The 17,091-nt window shown below is 48.1% G+C and overlaps 2 protein-coding genes across 8 annotated transcripts in view; both read right to left on the minus strand.

Moving 5' to 3' along the window:
* The window catches only part of LOC109523657 (ADP-ribosylation factor GTPase-activating protein 3-like), an 8,604-nt gene extending 1,828 nt beyond the window's left edge, over positions 1-6,776 (minus strand). Inside the window, exons 1-23 of the mRNA XM_019882954.1 lie at positions 6,581-6,776; positions 5,989-6,107; positions 5,654-5,726; positions 5,456-5,587; positions 5,152-5,383; positions 5,012-5,071; positions 4,757-4,803; positions 4,520-4,677; positions 4,320-4,446; positions 4,121-4,272; positions 3,786-3,858; positions 3,588-3,719; positions 3,435-3,515; positions 3,284-3,356; positions 2,015-2,074; positions 1,760-1,806; positions 1,526-1,680; positions 1,318-1,449; positions 1,056-1,202; positions 875-988; positions 679-805; positions 338-425; positions 133-257 (exon numbers count right to left, since the gene is read on the minus strand). Of these exons, the coding sequence (XP_019738513.1) occupies positions 133-257; positions 338-425; positions 679-805; positions 875-988; positions 1,056-1,202; positions 1,318-1,449; positions 1,526-1,680; positions 1,760-1,806; positions 2,015-2,074; positions 3,284-3,356; positions 3,435-3,515; positions 3,588-3,719; positions 3,786-3,858; positions 4,121-4,272; positions 4,320-4,446; positions 4,520-4,677; positions 4,757-4,803; positions 5,012-5,071; positions 5,152-5,383; positions 5,456-5,587; positions 5,654-5,726; positions 5,989-6,107; positions 6,581-6,649 (2,523 nt within the window). The 5' untranslated portion in view covers positions 6,650-6,776. The remainder of the gene's footprint in view (positions 1-132; positions 258-337; positions 426-678; positions 806-874; positions 989-1,055; positions 1,203-1,317; positions 1,450-1,525; positions 1,681-1,759; positions 1,807-2,014; positions 2,075-3,283; positions 3,357-3,434; positions 3,516-3,587; positions 3,720-3,785; positions 3,859-4,120; positions 4,273-4,319; positions 4,447-4,519; positions 4,678-4,756; positions 4,804-5,011; positions 5,072-5,151; positions 5,384-5,455; positions 5,588-5,653; positions 5,727-5,988; positions 6,108-6,580) is intronic.
* Positions 6,777-6,995: 219 nt separating this feature from the next.
* On the minus strand, positions 6,996-16,846 carry pacsin2 (protein kinase C and casein kinase substrate in neurons 2). Of its 7 annotated transcripts, XM_019882983.1 has the most exons (13): positions 16,686-16,846; positions 16,031-16,104; positions 14,345-14,426; positions 14,103-14,259; positions 13,801-14,036; positions 12,952-13,107; positions 12,694-12,869; positions 12,496-12,616; positions 12,197-12,244; positions 11,359-11,492; positions 9,925-10,113; positions 8,613-8,794; positions 6,996-8,331 (listed from the first exon to the last, which is right to left on the minus strand). In XM_019882983.1, the coding sequence occupies exons 3-13, from the start codon at positions 14,399-14,401 to the stop codon at positions 8,222-8,224; spliced, it is 1,566 nt and encodes a 521-aa protein (XP_019738542.1). In that variant the 5' UTR covers positions 14,402-14,426; positions 16,031-16,104; positions 16,686-16,846; the 3' UTR covers positions 6,996-8,221. The 7 variants fall into 7 exon arrangements, with proteins under 7 accessions (XP_019738542.1, XP_019738541.1, XP_019738543.1 ...); XM_019882982.1 differs by lacking the exon at positions 16,031-16,104; XM_019882984.1 differs by lacking the exon at positions 16,031-16,104 and having other exon boundaries at positions 9,925-10,080; positions 16,686-16,845.
* Positions 16,847-17,091: the final 245 nt, after the last annotated feature.

Raw genomic sequence — 17,091 nt, forward strand, 5'->3', positions numbered from 1 at the left:
AAGTTTTGTTAGGGGCCCTAAAAAAAGAAAAAAAAAAAAACACCCACCAAAAAAAAAAAAACAAAAAAAAAAAACCATTTAATGTGACATTTAAGGAAGGGAAAAATGCATTTGACGATGACGAGTGAGGACCTGGATAGTGTTGACGACGCCGCTGGCCATGACCGAGAGCTTTCCGGCGACGCTGCGCACTCCCATTTTCAGCTGAGACATGTCGGGAGCGCTTGGCAGCACGTTGGTCAGGCGGTACGAACTGGCTGCAACAGGAAAAAGCCAAAACACACAACTCACATGATTACGGCGCGCACGTCACCACAAACGAGGCCAAGACACTTACCGGCCTGCTTCTTCTGATCGTCAAACAAGTCGGCTGAACTTATGGCAGAACTCCCAGCAAGTCTCTCCAGCCGTGATCTGGCTTCATACTGCCAACAACAAGCTCAATTTTTAAACTGAAAAAGGTATGCCAAATCAACAACCCCGCGGCTATTTTAGCCAACCGTAAACCTGCAATTAAAAACATGTCTGATTGAATATACTGATCAAAAAACACACTAATAAATCACAGGGTGTCAAATGCATGCCAAAGCAAAAGATGGCGCTACTACCCAACTTTAAAGCCATTTTAGCCAATCAGAGGGCTGAAGTAAGTCATTTTGGCTGAAGAAAAACGTGTACCTCTGTGCTGTCTTGCTTTCCAAAGTACATATCCGAAGAGATGGCTTTGACGTCCTGGCCGAACTTCTTGCGAGCTTCTCCCGTGTCGACGACGGGTGCCAGGTCTGATTTCCTGCGTGGGGCGGGCCTAGAAGCAGACTTTGTCTTCACGCTTGGTCATCACGACGGATGGTAAACGGAGTCTGAATGTCCTCACCTGTCATCTAGCGAGGTGATGGTGGACGTCAAGAAGAAGTCCGGTTCGGCTTTTTTGCTCCATCTGGAGGAGAAAAGGTCCGAAGAGTTGTTTTGGTCGTAACGGGACAGGATCCTGAAACGGTTTCAAAAAGAGTCGGCGTGTAAAATATGAAACACAAACACTTTTGCTCATATCCTACCCAGGGCTGAAGCTTCCCTCGTCATCGTCGTCATCACCGCCACCGTCATTGTCTTCGGCGAAACGCGTCAATTTGCCGGTCCTGGCCGCCAGGGGGCGTTCCTGCTGGATGATGTGCATGTCGGACGTCACCGAGTGAGACACTCCACTAGGGGACAAAAGAGACAAGTCAGCTGAACTATTATTTATGGAGCCCTTGAAAAACAACCATTGCTGCATTCAAAGCACTATACGCAGAGTCAAACGCCGCCACTCTCGCGCACCTCCTGACGCTGAGCCCCATTCCCAGTCTCTCCGCTTGCTCGCGCTTCTTCCCGTCCAGATTCTTCAGCTTCTGCTCATCCTTTTTCCTCTGCTGCTCCAGATCTTGGTAGGCTAGACGCATGGACGGAGCACTGCCAGCGCATCATTGGATATATTAAACACTGACCCCGACACAACATTAGGCACACAATCCAAGGGTATCCTCACATGGACTCCACGGTTTTCGCGTTGTTCTGCTTGCCGGCGGACACGTCCTCTCCCTTCTCCCGGAGCTTGTCTGCAGCTTGCGCTTTCTTCTCCAACTCGTTGAAGCTGTGACTGCTTACCTTCTGAGCGCCCAGGCCGCCTTTCTTGGCGGCCATCTGCCAGCCGGCACGAAACACACAAACAAGTGTTACAAAAGTCAGGCAATAAAGACATGGGAGCCGTCTGCGGATGTACCGATTTCTTGGCGGCGCCGGGCTTCTTCTTGAGAAGGGACAAAGGTTCTGGAAGAACAGGAAAATGTTGCATCATGCAGTGAAGTACAGCTGGAGCTATACCAAATATTTTTCTAGTCGATTATGCAACCATCAATAAATCGGGAAAAAAAACGCATTTGCCATTAGTAAACAACAAAACGTGCATGTCAGTTGCAGCCCGGTGAGTGACGTGGGAGCCAATGAATCTGAGTCCACAGTTGACGGTCGCACAAACCTGGATTGGCCTTCGGGGAAGCACTCAGCATGTCAACACTCGGGCCGTTCTCCGCGTTGCCTGACAGTTAAACGCAAAGTCACGAGACGCATATACAGACATATACATAATCATATCCATCATGAGACAAAGCTCCCTACCGTCTTCCTCTTTGCCTTGCGTCTCCGATGCCACACAGCTGAGGCTCATCTTGGCCATATTTTCCGGAACTTCCTGCTCACCGAGCACATAAGCACTTACCGAGTGTTGCTTTAATTCTAAACACCGCGACAATGGTTCGGGTTGTGCTACCTGTGAATGGAGGCTGAAGAAATCAACGTGCTTCTCCTCTGGTGATGCGCACGACACAGAACCCTGACTGTCCAACCAAAGCTGCGAAGATGAAATGTGCCAATCAAGAGATGATGACAAGACGGTATCGATTGACAGACAAATTATTGTTACCTCTGTGCCATGGGTTCTGGTGGCGTACGTGGCTTGCGTCTTGATCTTCTCTCTGTACAGCTGAGCGGCCCGACTGTTGTATTTCACATTGGCGGCGCTGGCCGTGCTGCCGTGCTGATTGAAGAAGGACACCTAGACAGGAAGTGATATCAGTACAGCGTCGTTTTTGGGCTCGCCTTGGTGCGCGCCTCTGCTCACCGCGCTGGCGTTGCCGCCCACTTGCATGCATCTCAGCTGGTACCATGACCAGTTGAAATCCAGCTCCGTGGACCTGTTGGTACAAAATAAGGGAAAACGGATGACAGCAGGAGCGCCAGCATTGGTCATCTTGCCCAGGATTTAAACCTCTTGAGGAAAATAAAAGTAAAACAATAGTTGGTGACCTTTGACTGAATCTACTAGAATTTAGAAGTTCATCTGGAACGTCTTGACAAGGGAAAACGGATGAAAGCAGGAGTGCCAGCATTGGTCATCTTGGCCAGGATTTAAACCTCTTGAGGAAAATAAAGTCAAATAATAGTTGGTGAGCTTTGACTGAAACTACTAGAATTTAGAAGTTCATCTGGAACGTCTTGATGTCTTCGGCGAAACGCGTCAATTTGCCGGTCCTGGCCGCCAGGGGGCGTTCCTGCTGGATGATGTGCATGTCGGACGTCACCGAGTGAGACACTCCACTAGGGGACAAAAGAGACAAGTCAGCTGAACTATTATTTATGGAGCCCTTGAAAAACAACCATTGCTGCATTCAAAGCACTATACGCAGAGTCAAACGCCGCCACTCTCGCGCACCTCCTGACGCTGAGGCCATGAGACAAAGCTCCCTACCGTCTTCCTCTTTGCCTTGCGTCTCCGATGCCACACAGCTGAGGCTCATCTTGGCCATATTTTCCGGAACTTCCTGCTCACCGAGCACATAAGCACTTACCGAGTGTTGCTTTAATTCTAAACACCGCGACAATGGTTCGGGTTGTGCTACCTGTGAATGGAGGCTGAAGAAATCAACGTGCTTCTCCTCTGGTGATGCGCACGACACAGAACCCTGACTGTCCAACCAAAGCTGCGAAGATGAAATGTGCCAATCAAGAGATGATGACAAGACGGTATCGATTGACAGACAAATTATTGTTACCTCTGTGCCATGGGTTCTGGTGGCGTACGTGGCTTGCGTCTTGATCTTCTCTCTGTACAGCTGAGCGGCCCGACTGTTGTATTTCACATTGGCGGCGCTGGCCGTGCTGCCGTGCTGATTGAAGAAGGACACCTAGACAGGAAGTGATATCAGTACAGCGTCGTTTTTGGGCTCGCCTTGGTACGCGCCTCTGCTCACCGCGCTGGCGTTGCCGCCCACTTGCATGCATCTCAGCTGGTACCATGACCAGTTGAAATCCAGCTCCGTGGACCTGTTGGTACAAAACAAGGGAAAACGGATGAAAGCAGGAGTGCCAGCATTGGTCATCTTGGCCAGGATTTAAACCTCTTGAGGAAAATAAAAGTAAAACAATAGTTGGTGACCTTTGACTGAATCTACTAGAATTTAGAAGTTCATCTGGAACGTCTTGATTCAAACCAAAACAAATAACATCATAAGAACGCAGCCATTGGAAAGTACAAAGCTATTTATGTACAAGTACACCGCCGTGCAGTACACGGACTCGTACTTACCTTATGAAGGACAAGTGCACCCCCAGAGACCTGTGTGTTCCCGAACAGTCTATACACAGGAACACGCCGTAGGTGATGCTGGCCCAACTGGGATTTTTAGCCGAGCAGTCAAAACAAGCCTGGAAATGAAAACACAGTGTACAAGTACAACGCTGTGCATTACACTGACTCGTACTTACCTGATGAAGGACAAGTGCACCCCCAGAGACCTGTGTGTTAGTCTCTCCGCTTGCTCGCGCTTCTTCCCGTCCAGATTCTTCAGCTTCTGCTCATCCTTTTTCCTCTGCTGCTCCAGATCTTGGTAGGCTAGACGCATGGACGGAGCACTGCCAGCGCATCATTGGATATATTAAACACTGACCCCGACACAACATTAGGCACACAATCCAAGGGTATCCTCAAATGGACTCCACGGTTTTCGCGTTGTGCTGCTTGCCGGCGGACACGTCCTCTCCCTTCTCCCGGAGCTTGTCTGCAGCTTGCGCTTTCTTCTCCAACTCGTTGAAGCTGTGACTGCTTACCTTCTGAGCGCCCAGGCCGCCTTTCTTGGCGGCCATCTGCCAGCCGGCACGAAACACACAAACAAGTGTTACAAAAGTCAGGCAATAAAGACATGGGAGCCGTCTGCGGATGTACCGATTTCTTGGCGGCGCCGGGCTTCTTCTTGAGAAGGGACAAAGGTTCTGGAAGAACAGGAAAATGTTGCATCATGCAGTGAAGTACAGCTGGAGCTATACCAAATATTTTTCTAGTCGATTATGCAACCATCAATAAATCGGGAAAAAAAACGCATTTGCCATTAGTAAACAACAAAACGTGCATGTCAGTTGCAGCCCGGTGAGTGACGTGGGAGCCAATGAATCTGAGTCCACAGTTGACGGTCGCACAAACCTGGATTGGCCTTCGGGGAAGCACTCAGCATGTCAACACTCGGGCCGTTCTCCGCGTTGCCTGACAGTTAAACGCAAAGTCACGAGACGCATATACAGACATATACATAATCATATCCATCATGAGACAAAGCTCCCTACCGTCTTCCTCTTTGCCTTGCGTCTCCGATGCCACACAGCTGAGGCTCATCTTGGCCATATTTTCCGGAACTTCCTGCTCACCGAGCACATAAGCACTTACCGAGTGTTGCTTTAATTCTAAACACCGCGACAATGGTTCGGGTTGTGCTACCTGTGAATGGAGGCTGAAGAAATCAACGTGCTTCTCCTCTGGTGATGCGCACGACACAGAACCCTGACTGTCCAACCAAAGCTGCGAAGATGAAATGTGCCAATCAAGAGATGATGACAAGACGGTATCGATTGACAGACAAATTATTGTTACCTCTGTGCCATGGGTTCTGGTGGCGTACGTGGCTTGCGTCTTGATCTTCTCTCTGTACAGCTGAGCGGCCCGACTGTTGTATTTCACATTGGCGGCGCTGGCCGTGCTGCCGTGCTGATTGAAGAAGGACACCTAGACAGGAAGTGATATCAGTACAGCGTCGTTTTTGGGCTCGCCTTGGTGCGCGCCTCTGCTCACCGCGCTGGCGTTGCCGCCCACTTGCATGCATCTCAGCTGGTACCATGACCAGTTGAAATCCAGCTCCGTGGACCTGTTGGTACAAAACAAGGGAAAACGGATGAAAGCAGGAGTGCCAGCATTGGTCATCTTGGCCAGGATTTAAACCTCTTGAGGAAAATAAAAGTAAAACAATAGTTGGTGACCTTTGACTGAATCTACTAGAATTTAGAAGTTCATCTGGAACGTCTTGATTCAAACCAAAACAAATAACATCATAAGAACGCAGCCATTGGAAAGTACAAAGCTATTTGTGTACAAGTACAACGCTGTGCATTACACTGACTCGTACTTACCTGATGAAGGACAAGTGCACCCCCAGAGACCTGTGTGTTCCCGAACAGTCTATACACAGGAACACGCCGTAGGTGATGCTGGCCCAACTGGGATTTTTAGCCGAGCAGTCAAAACAAGCCTGGAAATGAAAACACAAAGTCTTGAAAGTACCGAATTGAAATGAACTTTTGATACAACACATCAACACGAGTAAACGCTAAGCTAAGAGGTAACAGCTGTTGCTCGCATTTGATCACACACAATCGAACCGACCAATAAGCACACACGTAGAACAACTAAATGTTTTTTTGTTTGTTTGTTGTGTTGGGAACCTTGAGAACGACACACGAACAAAAACAATAATCAGCTGTCAACATATACGCTACCCAAGTTCAACTTTCAACCACAGAGCACAGCTGCCAACTAATTACTCCGAACAAAATTCCTTTGAAGTGCAAATTCGCAGTCAATGTATCGAAGAAACACAAACACAATCGCAGGCTCGTTATTTGGTCTCGTCTTGCTAACTTTTATGTTAGCCGTGGCGATTCTCGAACTGCGACGTGTCAGACGTTAACTTACTTCCTTGTTACGAGGCAGGAAAAGTCTTACCTTATTCGTGGGAATGGAGCGAAGCCGCTTGAAAATGGCACAAATGTCTTGCTTGCTGGGTTCCGCCATGATTCTTTACACGCGTGTGAGGTCACAAGACGGCGAGAAATTAATTGGAAAGGTGATTATGTTGAATTCTATCCAAAGTGACACGTACATTTTAGGAGGGGGGAAAACAACCTAGGTCGCCTGTGATTGGCTGAAAATGACACGTGGCTGTGTTGTTTTGCAATGCTTTATGGGTAATGGAGTTTGTAAAGCTAACTTGCATTCAAGGGTTAAGCTTCATTAATACTTTATTTAAAGAGTTGAACACATTTTTAATTCAAGTGACTGTTTAATGGTAAATGTTTTTTCCTCACTTTTAGAAAAGCACGCAAAAATGTATAAATACCAACACGCCAAAGTCAACTCAGTACTGCAATAAATTCATTTATTATGTTGTGTCGGACAACATTTACAAACATGAACTGTGCAAATGACAAAGTGTGTGTCCTGAAAACTTGGCAAAACTTGGAATTCATCGTTGCTGCATTTGAAGGCATCAGGGTTAGCTTTTTTTTTTTTAAGTTTTTTTCACAAAATCATGGATACACAAAGCAAATAAAGAATGTCTCCCAGAAAGACAAGTTTGTCATCAGAACTGATAATAATAATAATAATAATAATAAAAAAATATCTGTAAAAGGATGTGGAATTAGGTATCATATCAGTAATGATTCACATAGTAGCCTACTAATTGTTTGTAAGAATTTGGCCCCATGTAAAAAAGGGAAGAAAAAAAAACACACAGGTAAGAAGGAAAATAACACAAAACATTCCATTTTGGACAAACTGATTCTCAGTCAGAGCATTGAAACAGAACAAAAAGGACTTCAGAGTATCATAAATTAACAATTATCAACTTCCTACCATTCCAAAGCTTAATTTGTGTCATTAACATGCGCCGATACAATACCATATTTCGCTGCGGTTGTATGGCCTTAAAATATCTTCCATCCTTGGAACTGATGTGGCGCTTCAAGCCTTGTCGGATTATTCAGTGTTGAATAAAATGGCAAAAATAACAATAATAATAATAATAATAAGAAGAAGAAGAATACATTCAATAATAAGAAGAAGAAGAAGAAGAATACAATCTATCGTAGAATCAAAAGCAGAGAGGATTGTATGTAATTAGGTCAGTGGTTGAATGTACAACAACAGCAAAGACTCGGTGGACAGGTCATGAACAAAAATACAATCAGTGAGTTTACATTCAAGTGCAGTGCCAAAGGAAACCGCCACCCCGAAGTGAACCACACGAGGGCGCTATTGGACAAAACTCAAGTCGCGTGAACCGCGCCCCCCTCCCTCCCCTTATCTCCCTTTATTTATTATCAAAGTCCATTGTGTGTGTAATGAGACATTTCATCAGGCCCAGTGTTAACTGAAATTAACTTGATGAGCGTGAGCAATTATTTGTAACAGTGTCAACAAGTGTCTTTTAATGCCAAACTGACGCGATCCTCCATCTTGTGAAGGCCTAACGAGGTCATTTGGGCGAGTCCTTCTCTTGTTCTCTAACCACTCCACACGAAGACACGGGTATACATTTGCGAGAAAGCCGCCTTGAGCTGTTTTACTCACTTGCGGTCATCATTAGATGTCCTCCACGTAGTTGGCGGGATAGAGGCCAACCTGGCCATCCTTGAGTCGACCTTTACACCAGCCCTGGTCGTCCTCCTCGCCGATTTTGGTCAACTCGTCGCCTTGGAGGAACAAAGACCAGATCAAGTTGGAGTTATTTTGGAGTTGACAGTTATTCCCTGGAATAATCAAAGATGCCAGAGTACTGTCGAAATAGGAATTGGTGCCAAGGAAGTCTATCGTTCGCCCCCAAATAAGGAGGGATAGGGATCAAGCCCTGGCCCACAAAAAGGCTGACATGAAGTTCCTCAACACACTTCAGCATAGTCGCATACTTTTATTATATTACACCGTGCTTTGGCCTGAGCACAAAAGAACCACAGGCATCAGGCAGGAGACGTACCCGCTTTAAAGGTGAGCTCGTCCTGTTCCTGACCCTCGTAGTCGTACAGCGCCCGGACGGGTACCGACACCACCGGCGAGGCCGGTTCATCCTCAAATGGGTTGCCGTCGCCATTTGCAGAGAAGGGGTTGGCGGTCGTGTCCTCGTCCGACCAGTCCGGGGTCCTCTCCATGCTGCTGACGCTGGGCACACGATATGGAAGATCGCCGTTTAGACAAAAAAGATGTGATGGCGTTAGCCACAAGACACAAAAAGCCATCGTGGTGAATCCCGATGTATCCACTGGGCTGCTTTTGCAAGAGGAAATCATCCATGCTCGACACGGAGCAAAGTGACAAAAGTGTCGGACGATGAGACAATCAGGCACGTGGAAACAAAGGCGCAAGCAGATCACAAAAGTGGCGGCGTGATTGGAGCCGGCGGAAACTTTTGGGCAACCACCACCGGAATGTCACCCGCCAACATTCGCAACAAAACAGCACGTCAATAAATAAACAACAAGGAATGGTTTACGGTCAGATCTGTTTCCAGGTGCCAAAATAGGTGAAAGCCATCATGTATTTCAATTTTTTAATCATGAGTTTTAAATTGAATTGGGATTTGACTTTAGTCATCCCACGGTTTGGAGTCTCATTTTGTATTCATATTTTACCTTGTAATACACTTATTCCTGCAATAACACAAAACGGCTGCCGCAGTGTCAGATCTGACTGTAAGCTAAGGCAACGTTCATACTGCAGGCAAATGCGACCCATTTCTTTGCTCATATGTGACTATCTGATTTTTTCATGAGCTCTTTTTTTCAAATGCGGCCAGGGTCAATTTCATCCAGTATGTCATCCTGAATCAGATTTTTATCCGATTTTTTTTTTTTTGCAATATGAGCTCCGTCTGAACGGCCGGAGCATCAAATGAGGGGTTCAAAAAGCCTCACCTCATTTCCTCCAAAATATTTCTCCCTCCTCCCGCATCGCTTCTGTGTACTATAGATAGGAAATGAACCCCTGTAAACACGACGTCGTATCTTCTTCTGCGCATGCGGGTCACTGAGAGGGCGCATTTGGTTTAAGACCTGTAGTCTGAACGTAGCCTAAGAGACAATAGCGGCACTGTGACGTTCTGCAAGGCCTGTTAGGAATCAATGACACACACAGAGACGTAACCGGGCCGTGTGCTTGTGCGGCATAGTGGGTTACTGTGCACAGCGCCACCTGCGAAAGGATGCAAAGACGGAAGGAGCCAGCAGAGTCCATTGACCAAAAGAAAAAAAAAAGAACCGGACAAAAAGAAAAGTGCAGGTGCATCCACCAACATTTTCACTTCCTCCTTTTTGCCACTGATGTGGTTGAGTGCGGGCGGCGTCTCCTCCACCACCTCCACCTGCACTTCCCGCTCCTCTTCGTCTTCGTCGTCGTCCTCATCAAACGGGTTGACACCCGCCGGCGCCGCTTTCGCAGGCACACTCGGGCTAATGGTGCGGGACACAGTGAGAGAGTGGATGCTGAGCAAGCCACACACACACACACACACACACACACACACACACACACACACACACACACACACACACACACACGCACAGGCGATGATGACTGTTTTCCACTGGGAAAGCTCTCGCATTATCCCTGTGACTCACTGACCATTGCAGAAAGCCCCCAAACTGGATGTCCAATTGCAACTCAGCATCGCCTGACCGGCTGCGGGGAAGCCGCCTCATCCTTTCCGCCACTATCCAAGCGAGCTGAACACTACTCTTCAAAATGAACTGCAACTCTTTGGCGTTGTGCTGCCCGGGAGCATGAAATAAAATGAGAACTAAGGTGCCGATGATGATGATAACTTTGAGTGTGTGTGGCTTTAAAGCTGTCCAAAGAAATTTTGTTTGGTGGTATCACGAAAGGATTCTCAAATGTAAAATATGAGCGCCTTAGTAAAGGTGGGGAATGAACCAACTTGCAATTCAAAGTTCTACTTTAGTCCTGTAGGTGTCAGTGGTGCACTTTTACTGTCAAGTGTAGCAGATCATCAAAAAAACAAACGGAGGCCAAAAAGGCATTTCCGCCATCTGTGGAGTAACCCTGCAATATTTTTCACGTTGTCGTTTATCTGTCATTAAGGAATGGAAATGAACGGGCTCAAATGTGGAAAAGTGAGGACACCGGCATGTAACTACAACCACAACAGTCGTCTTTGTGCAGGCGCACTCGAGTGAATCCTGCCAAGTTATCACATCAACACGGCTCCTCCAAAATGTAACTTTGCTCTTGTTGCAGTCAACAACGCCGACTCGTCTCGTCTTCTTCTCAGATACAAACACATCTAGAGGGCGAATGCTTCCCGTGGCTGGCACATTCCTCATGTTAACTCCTCTTAGGAAATCCGACACTTGAGCAGGAGTCAAGTTCGTTTTCTCGTGCAGGTGTTTAAAATTGAACATTCCGCCGGCTTATCGTCGCGCAGCGCCACAGCAACATTTCCACATTGCCGCTTTGGCACGCGTTCAACTATGCACCGAAAGACGTCTTTCCCAACAAACTGCGACGGCGAGTGTTTCCAGTCGCTGGGGAAACAGCTGAACAAGCGCCGCGTCGCACCCCGAGGAGCGCGTCTTACGTAACCGTTTGTACACATTCCTGCACAGGATGTCGCCATGTATGGTTCAGAGATAAGCTCGCGCGGCGGGGGAGTGTTTGTGTACAGGGAACAGCGACTACAAAAAAAAAAAAAAAAAAGTTGCATCATGTACCTGCTGTTGTTGGTCTTGAGAGGCTGGACCGGCTGGTCGGCTCCGGTTTGACTGATACCCGTCAGCGTGACGCCTTCGGAGGGCTTCTTCGTCCCCCGCCTGCTGAGGCTCCGGTTCAGGTCTATGGACCAGTCCTGTGACGCAGAAACACAGCTAAACGTCTTGTGCTGGAGGATCTTCTGCAGGCAGACTTCTCAAAATAACAACGTGCTCATGAGGTGCAACGATGACAACAAGCTAGCGCAGTGTACTCCAAACCAATAGGGGGCAGCATATTTCCTTTGGATGAGCACAAGCGTGTATTCAATTTTCGCAGCTAAAAGTAGTCCCCATATTATTGTACATTTCCTTCACCTGCTGAAAGAGAGGAAAAAAAAAAAAAAAGGAATCTCTCCGCCACCAGAGGTGAACTCGGGAGTCTGGAGTCCCTTTCACACTGCCGCCGTCCCGGCAAATTTTCCGCATCAGCGCCACAGCAGTAGGCACGACAGAACCCAGACGACTGTTGCGGCTTCCCGCATTTGGATGATTAGAGGCGTGGCAAAGCACAGGCCAGCGTGAAAGGGGTTTCATTTCTTTCGGCGACCATTCGGATGCTTATCCTTCATGTCTGGCTTTGCCGCGGTACCGTGTGACCAGTCGTGTCGACGCCCCCGACTCGCGAGTGAGCTCGTGTACTCCCAACACCTCACCATGCACACGAATCAAAGCAGTAAGGAGTGGGAGTGTTAAGTGTGAATGAAAAAGGATTAAACGACCCCACCCTCCCTTTCCCTCCCCCTTTTTTTTTTCGTGGCCGCCCACAACACCAAGAGCGGTCATCCCATGCAGCACTCACTACAATGGACCTTCTCTTAGAGGAGCGAACGTGCGACCAGTCCAAGTTCTGGAGGAGAGGGAAGGCAGGTGCACAACAGGATTAATGTGGACTAAGTGAAAAGCAGAGGAGGCAAATCCGGGTGGAGAAAGTCGACACCCTGCCCGGTTTGGAAGCACCAAAGCCAGACTGCGGTGGGGTTTGGGACTTTCTGGACCTGGATTTGCATCCTCCATCTGGGTGATCCTGCAAATTCCTGGACCTTCAAGGTCTTTGCTTCCCCTGCGGCCAACTATCAGAATTGAACAACAGCGTGTTACCTCAAATTGAGGCCAGTTCATTGGCATGCCGGGGCCGTGATTGGACCGGAACCATTTCAGGTCCTCCTCTGCGTCCGTGGCGCCGATCGTGTCTTCCAGCGTGTGGTAGATGGTCTGGAACCTATTTAGAAGCATGTTTGTTAGTTTTTTTTTGGGGGGGGGCAAAAAAAATTGACTGCGGTCGCGCGGAGAGCCGACTTGTGATTGGTGGAGAGGTCCAGGTGTTGCTTGACTTCCAGCAGGAGGTCCTTGAAAAAGCGAATGCGCTTGTCTTCAAACTGCTGCCACTGCTCAAACACCTGCTCCATGTTCTCCATGTACTGAGGCGTCAGCTTGTCCAGCTCCTCCAGGGACTTTTCGTAGCGTTCCTTTGTCTGGAGAAGGAGCAAGTGGCCCGTTTATGGAAGGCGCCAGTCGGCCATGGAGCTTGGAGCTTGGAGGGGGGCGGAGGGGTACCTTGTGCGCCTCCTGCTGGCACTTCTCCACCTTCTCCTGGAGCTTCTTCTGCACTTCGGGATTGTTGTTGCTCTCCAGCTTGCTGTTGGTCTCCCGGCTGGCCGCCAGCTTCTCCTCCTTGCAGGCGGAATGGTACAACTTCTTCATGGTCTCCACCTGGGAAATGGATTTGATGGTTTCAGTGGAGGTGTTGTGTTTCTCGCAGTTATGCAAAGGTGGCTCCGTTTTAATGAATATTATTTTCAATGTTGTGTCCAAACATGCTGCCAACTCTTTTTGACGACGTGCGATGCTTTGAGTCATTGCATTTTTGTACTGATTATTATTTTCAAGTTCCTCTTCCCATTATTTATTGATTTATTTTCAAACAAGAGATTAATCTGTATTACAATCGAAAATATCAGATTTACAGTACGAATCAAAAGTTTGGAAACACCCTTTAGTTCCCCAGTGACAGTCCGTCCTTCACCGGCGCTGTTAATAAGCCTCATTTCCTCCCAGAGTTCTGCCACTTGGGCCTCAATAAATCTCCATTGCGACAAATCTCGGAACGTTCAAAGCAGGGCCAGGATGTCCCCGCCCCCTCCCTTGTGACATCACACGCGCGCACAGGAAACGGGGGCTCGCGTGGCGCGTCAGCTCCGAAGCAACTAAAGCGGAGGACAGAACTTTGAAGCGCTGCGCTTCTCGTCAGCTGCACCTTGCCAGAATCTAGAAGCCATTTGGCAACAGAAAAGAGGCTGCAGGAGTGCCGCAGTAGCATGTAGCGAGCACAATCGCGAGTCAGTCAACGTCGAGACTGCTCAGTCACGGGCCACTGAGTGACTATGCGGCATCTTTGCCGCGTACCTCTTTGAGCTTCTTGGCCCAGGGCTTCTGCGCCTTGCGGAAGCCGTCGTCGGCCTCCTTGGTCTCCTTGAAGCCGCCGATCATCTGCTTGTGGTAGGCGTCGCGCTGCCAGTTCTTCAGCTTCTCGTAGTCTTCGCCCATCAGCGCCGCCTTCACCTCCATGTGCAGCTCGCTCACCTTCTCCGCCTCCGTGCACAGCGATGACCACGCCCGCTCCAGCATGCCGTACTGGGGGCCTGGCGGAAGGGAAAGCTTTTGTTTTCAGTTTCACCCACCCAAACACCCCACAATGACCAACCGACCTTTTTCTATGAGCTGCCTCCAGCGCTTGCCCCACTCGGTCAGCTGCTGTGCGTACGACTTCTCGATGCGCGCCCGCTCGTGGATGCAGCTCATGAGGTCGTTGCAGAGCCGGTTGCCGTCGTCCACGCGCTTCACCGTGCGCTTGTAGTTGCCCACCTGAAAAATGGTGGAAAATCTCAGCTCGGTGCCGTCTTTCACATTCAAGTGCGGGCAGTCTATCCCGTCTGGGGTGCTTCCTCACCTCCCAGAAGCTGTCGCTGGACACGTCGATCATGGAGTCGTCGTAGGAGCCCGACATGGCTGCCGCCCAAGTGACAAGTAGCCTGGACAGATGCAGGAGCAGATTGTTGGTTTTGTTTTTCAAACCAACTTGTAGCAAAAAGTGAATCGGGCTATATTACTCTTTAAAATGCGTGCGGGAACGCTTGCGCTTCCTTCAAACCACAGACTTGTCTCTGTTTGCACCCCCCCTGACCCCCTTTCTCTCCTGGTGTCTATCAATTGAAAAGCCTCTCTTTATTCCTCACATGCACTCGTTCATCCTCACTGCAGCTGCCCTGCTCACATCCAAGACATTTCTTTGCCAATTTTCCGCTTAATCCCAGTGTTGATAACAACCTGGGACAACAAGTCTGCAATAGAAATCTGTGATTTGACACACACATGCTTGCCAAATGGGAGCTGACCGTCTTTCCGGAGAGGATCCGTGTGTGTGTGTATGTATGCGTGCGTGTGTGTCTGTGTGATGCTGGCTGGTCAGTGACCCGTGGTGCGCTGGCCAGCCTGCACAGTGGGTGTTATTGTGGCTACACGAACACCTCGTCAACACACACACATACACACTCAACACACAGGCGTAGATAAAGATTCAAACACACAAAGAAAAGTGATTGTTAAGGCCTTACTCTATTCCTGCGGCCACATCAGACCTCATCAATGGCCAAGAGGAACCAAACGTGATTTGAGCCGCGAGTGTAAATATGGTTGTTGACTCAGCGAAGGTCTGAAGTCCAGAACCTCGCGAGGAAAATTCAACAGCGTGAGAAAACGCCACGGTGAAGGTCGGGCTGGGTTGCACAGTTGTCACGGCTGTGATTTGCCAAATGTGAAATCCCATCAGTGCGGCACTTAATTGAATTAGCCTCCAAAAACTGGCCGATTTCTACTTCATGGATTATGGAGTTTAGCCATGACGTAATCCAACAAAACAATGACGGCCACTCGAGGCCCGGTGTCATAAGCCTGATGGAATTTTGGTGGACTAAGGACTCAAGATCCACCTGGGAACGCTGAATGAGTTCCCAAGTTGGTGTTTGATATGCGAGTCTCACATTATCAGGCGATTAAAAAATACATATTAAAATAAAACACTTAAGTAGTGGGAGGGAAATGAGATCAGTGGTCCATTGAGGCCCAATCAGACTTGATGTGAATATTGAAAGTCGATCTCAAAACAACAGCCACTGGGGATTACAAAAAAACCCCAAAAAACTCAAATATCCAGGAGGGCAAGTTACATAAGTAAACAAGAATAATAATTTTATCACAGCACAGTTAAGAGGAAGTGCTGTTTCCACTTCCTTCTTTTGTTGCACAAAAAGCTGAGCTGATCCGTCCGGAGATGTTGCTAAATCTCCAAAACACCGAAAAGTGCACGTTTCCATGACAGGGCAAGATTGTGACCTGGGTTAGTGGGCGTCCCTTTGCAGCGAACCCACTTTGCAACACAATGCCATTTGTTCCGCGCAGGTTCAAGCATTTTCCACTGCGCTCGCCAGAACTACAAAGAGCAAGAGAATGAAGGAGGAAACTGTGTGACATGGCAGCCGGGGGGAGACCAACAGGCTGGCCTTCTTTCCTAGGGAAGCCCCAGTATCTCCTGTGATGCGTTTCATGACCTTTTGGCACGTTAGAAAACTTTGCTTGCCTTTTATTAACCACTGGTTCAGCTGATTTGGGTCCACTTCTTAAGCTTTTCGACCACCACACAGAGAACTTGCACTAAAACACACAGACATTTCACTTTTGTTATTGTTCATATTTACCAGGAAAAGGGAAGTGATCTTGTACTACTGCTTGAATAAAGCAACACAACACCACAAGGCTAACAAGATCCCAAATGTGAAAAGGAAGACCTCAAAGACGTTGCATTGTTATTGTTGTGCAGGTGTTCCCAATGTTTTGTCCGGTGAATGTCAAGCAAGTAGTAGGGGGGTGGGGGGGTAAAATAACAGGACATGGAGCAGGAGGTGAAGCTGCCCCGCCCTTCATCACTCCACACAACTTGTTTCACCTAATACTGATAACTTTATCATTGACTGAACACTGCGTTGTCTTAACACCCGGGTTGATTCGACGTCATGTCTGTCAAGTCTTAACACTCGTAATGTCATCCAACTCCGGCAGATTATTTTTATGACTGACTTTTTCGCATAAGAGGTTGGAATTTTGTGAAAGTGTCGCAACTCAACTTTCAGTCTCATTAGCCGTGCCCCGCGCTCCCTTCGCTGTTAGCAAATTAGCCACTGCCGTTTCAAGAAAAAGTTAAAACTAAGAAAATCCGCGTATCGCTGTCCTCTTACCTCTTACGGGTTCGCTCAAATCAATGACTTTATGTCCGGCTGGCTGGTTAATTTCTCAGTCGTACTGCTTTCAAAAGTTTGTCTCCTTTTTTTGGAAGAAGCGGTCGCATCAGCGATCGACTGACTGACACCGCAGTCAGTTGCCCCAAAATGTCTTATAACGCATCCGGTTATTATCGCTGTCCATTCCAAAATAAGACGAGTCACAACGCTCGTTGCGTTTTACCAGTGTATAACAGAGCCGTGGCTTACCGGAAGCTTTACTCTGAAAGACTCAGGCTTTCAAGAGACAGGTCTGTTATGGCGTCATATCCGCCCTGAAAGACTCTTGCAGGTCCTCAATAAGTTTCTATTGAATCATTTAAGTGTCAATATAGACACTCTTTAACCTTAACATTGTTTTATG

The sequence above is a fragment of the Hippocampus comes genome, unplaced genomic scaffold (assembly GCF_001891065.2).
Source record: "Hippocampus comes isolate QL1 unplaced genomic scaffold, H_comes_QL1_v1.1 scaffold53, whole genome shotgun sequence".
Classification (NCBI taxonomy): Eukaryota; Metazoa; Chordata; class Actinopteri; order Syngnathiformes; family Syngnathidae; genus Hippocampus; species Hippocampus comes.

Bases quoted from the DNA above. Each gene is read 5' to 3' on its own strand.
- pacsin2 (XM_019882982.1), bottom strand. From the start codon at position 14,401: ATGTCGGGCTCCTACGACGACTCCATGATCGACGTGTCCAGCGACAGC. The intron at 12,617-12,693 runs GTCGGCTCTCCG...GCTTCTAAATAG, and splicing joins GACCTCTCCACCAATCACAA to GTTCCAGACCATCTACCACA. The intron at 8,795-9,924 runs GTTGGTGGATGC...TCGTGTGCCCAG, and splicing joins AAAAAGGAGGAAGTGAAAAT to CGTCAGCAGCATGGAGAGGA.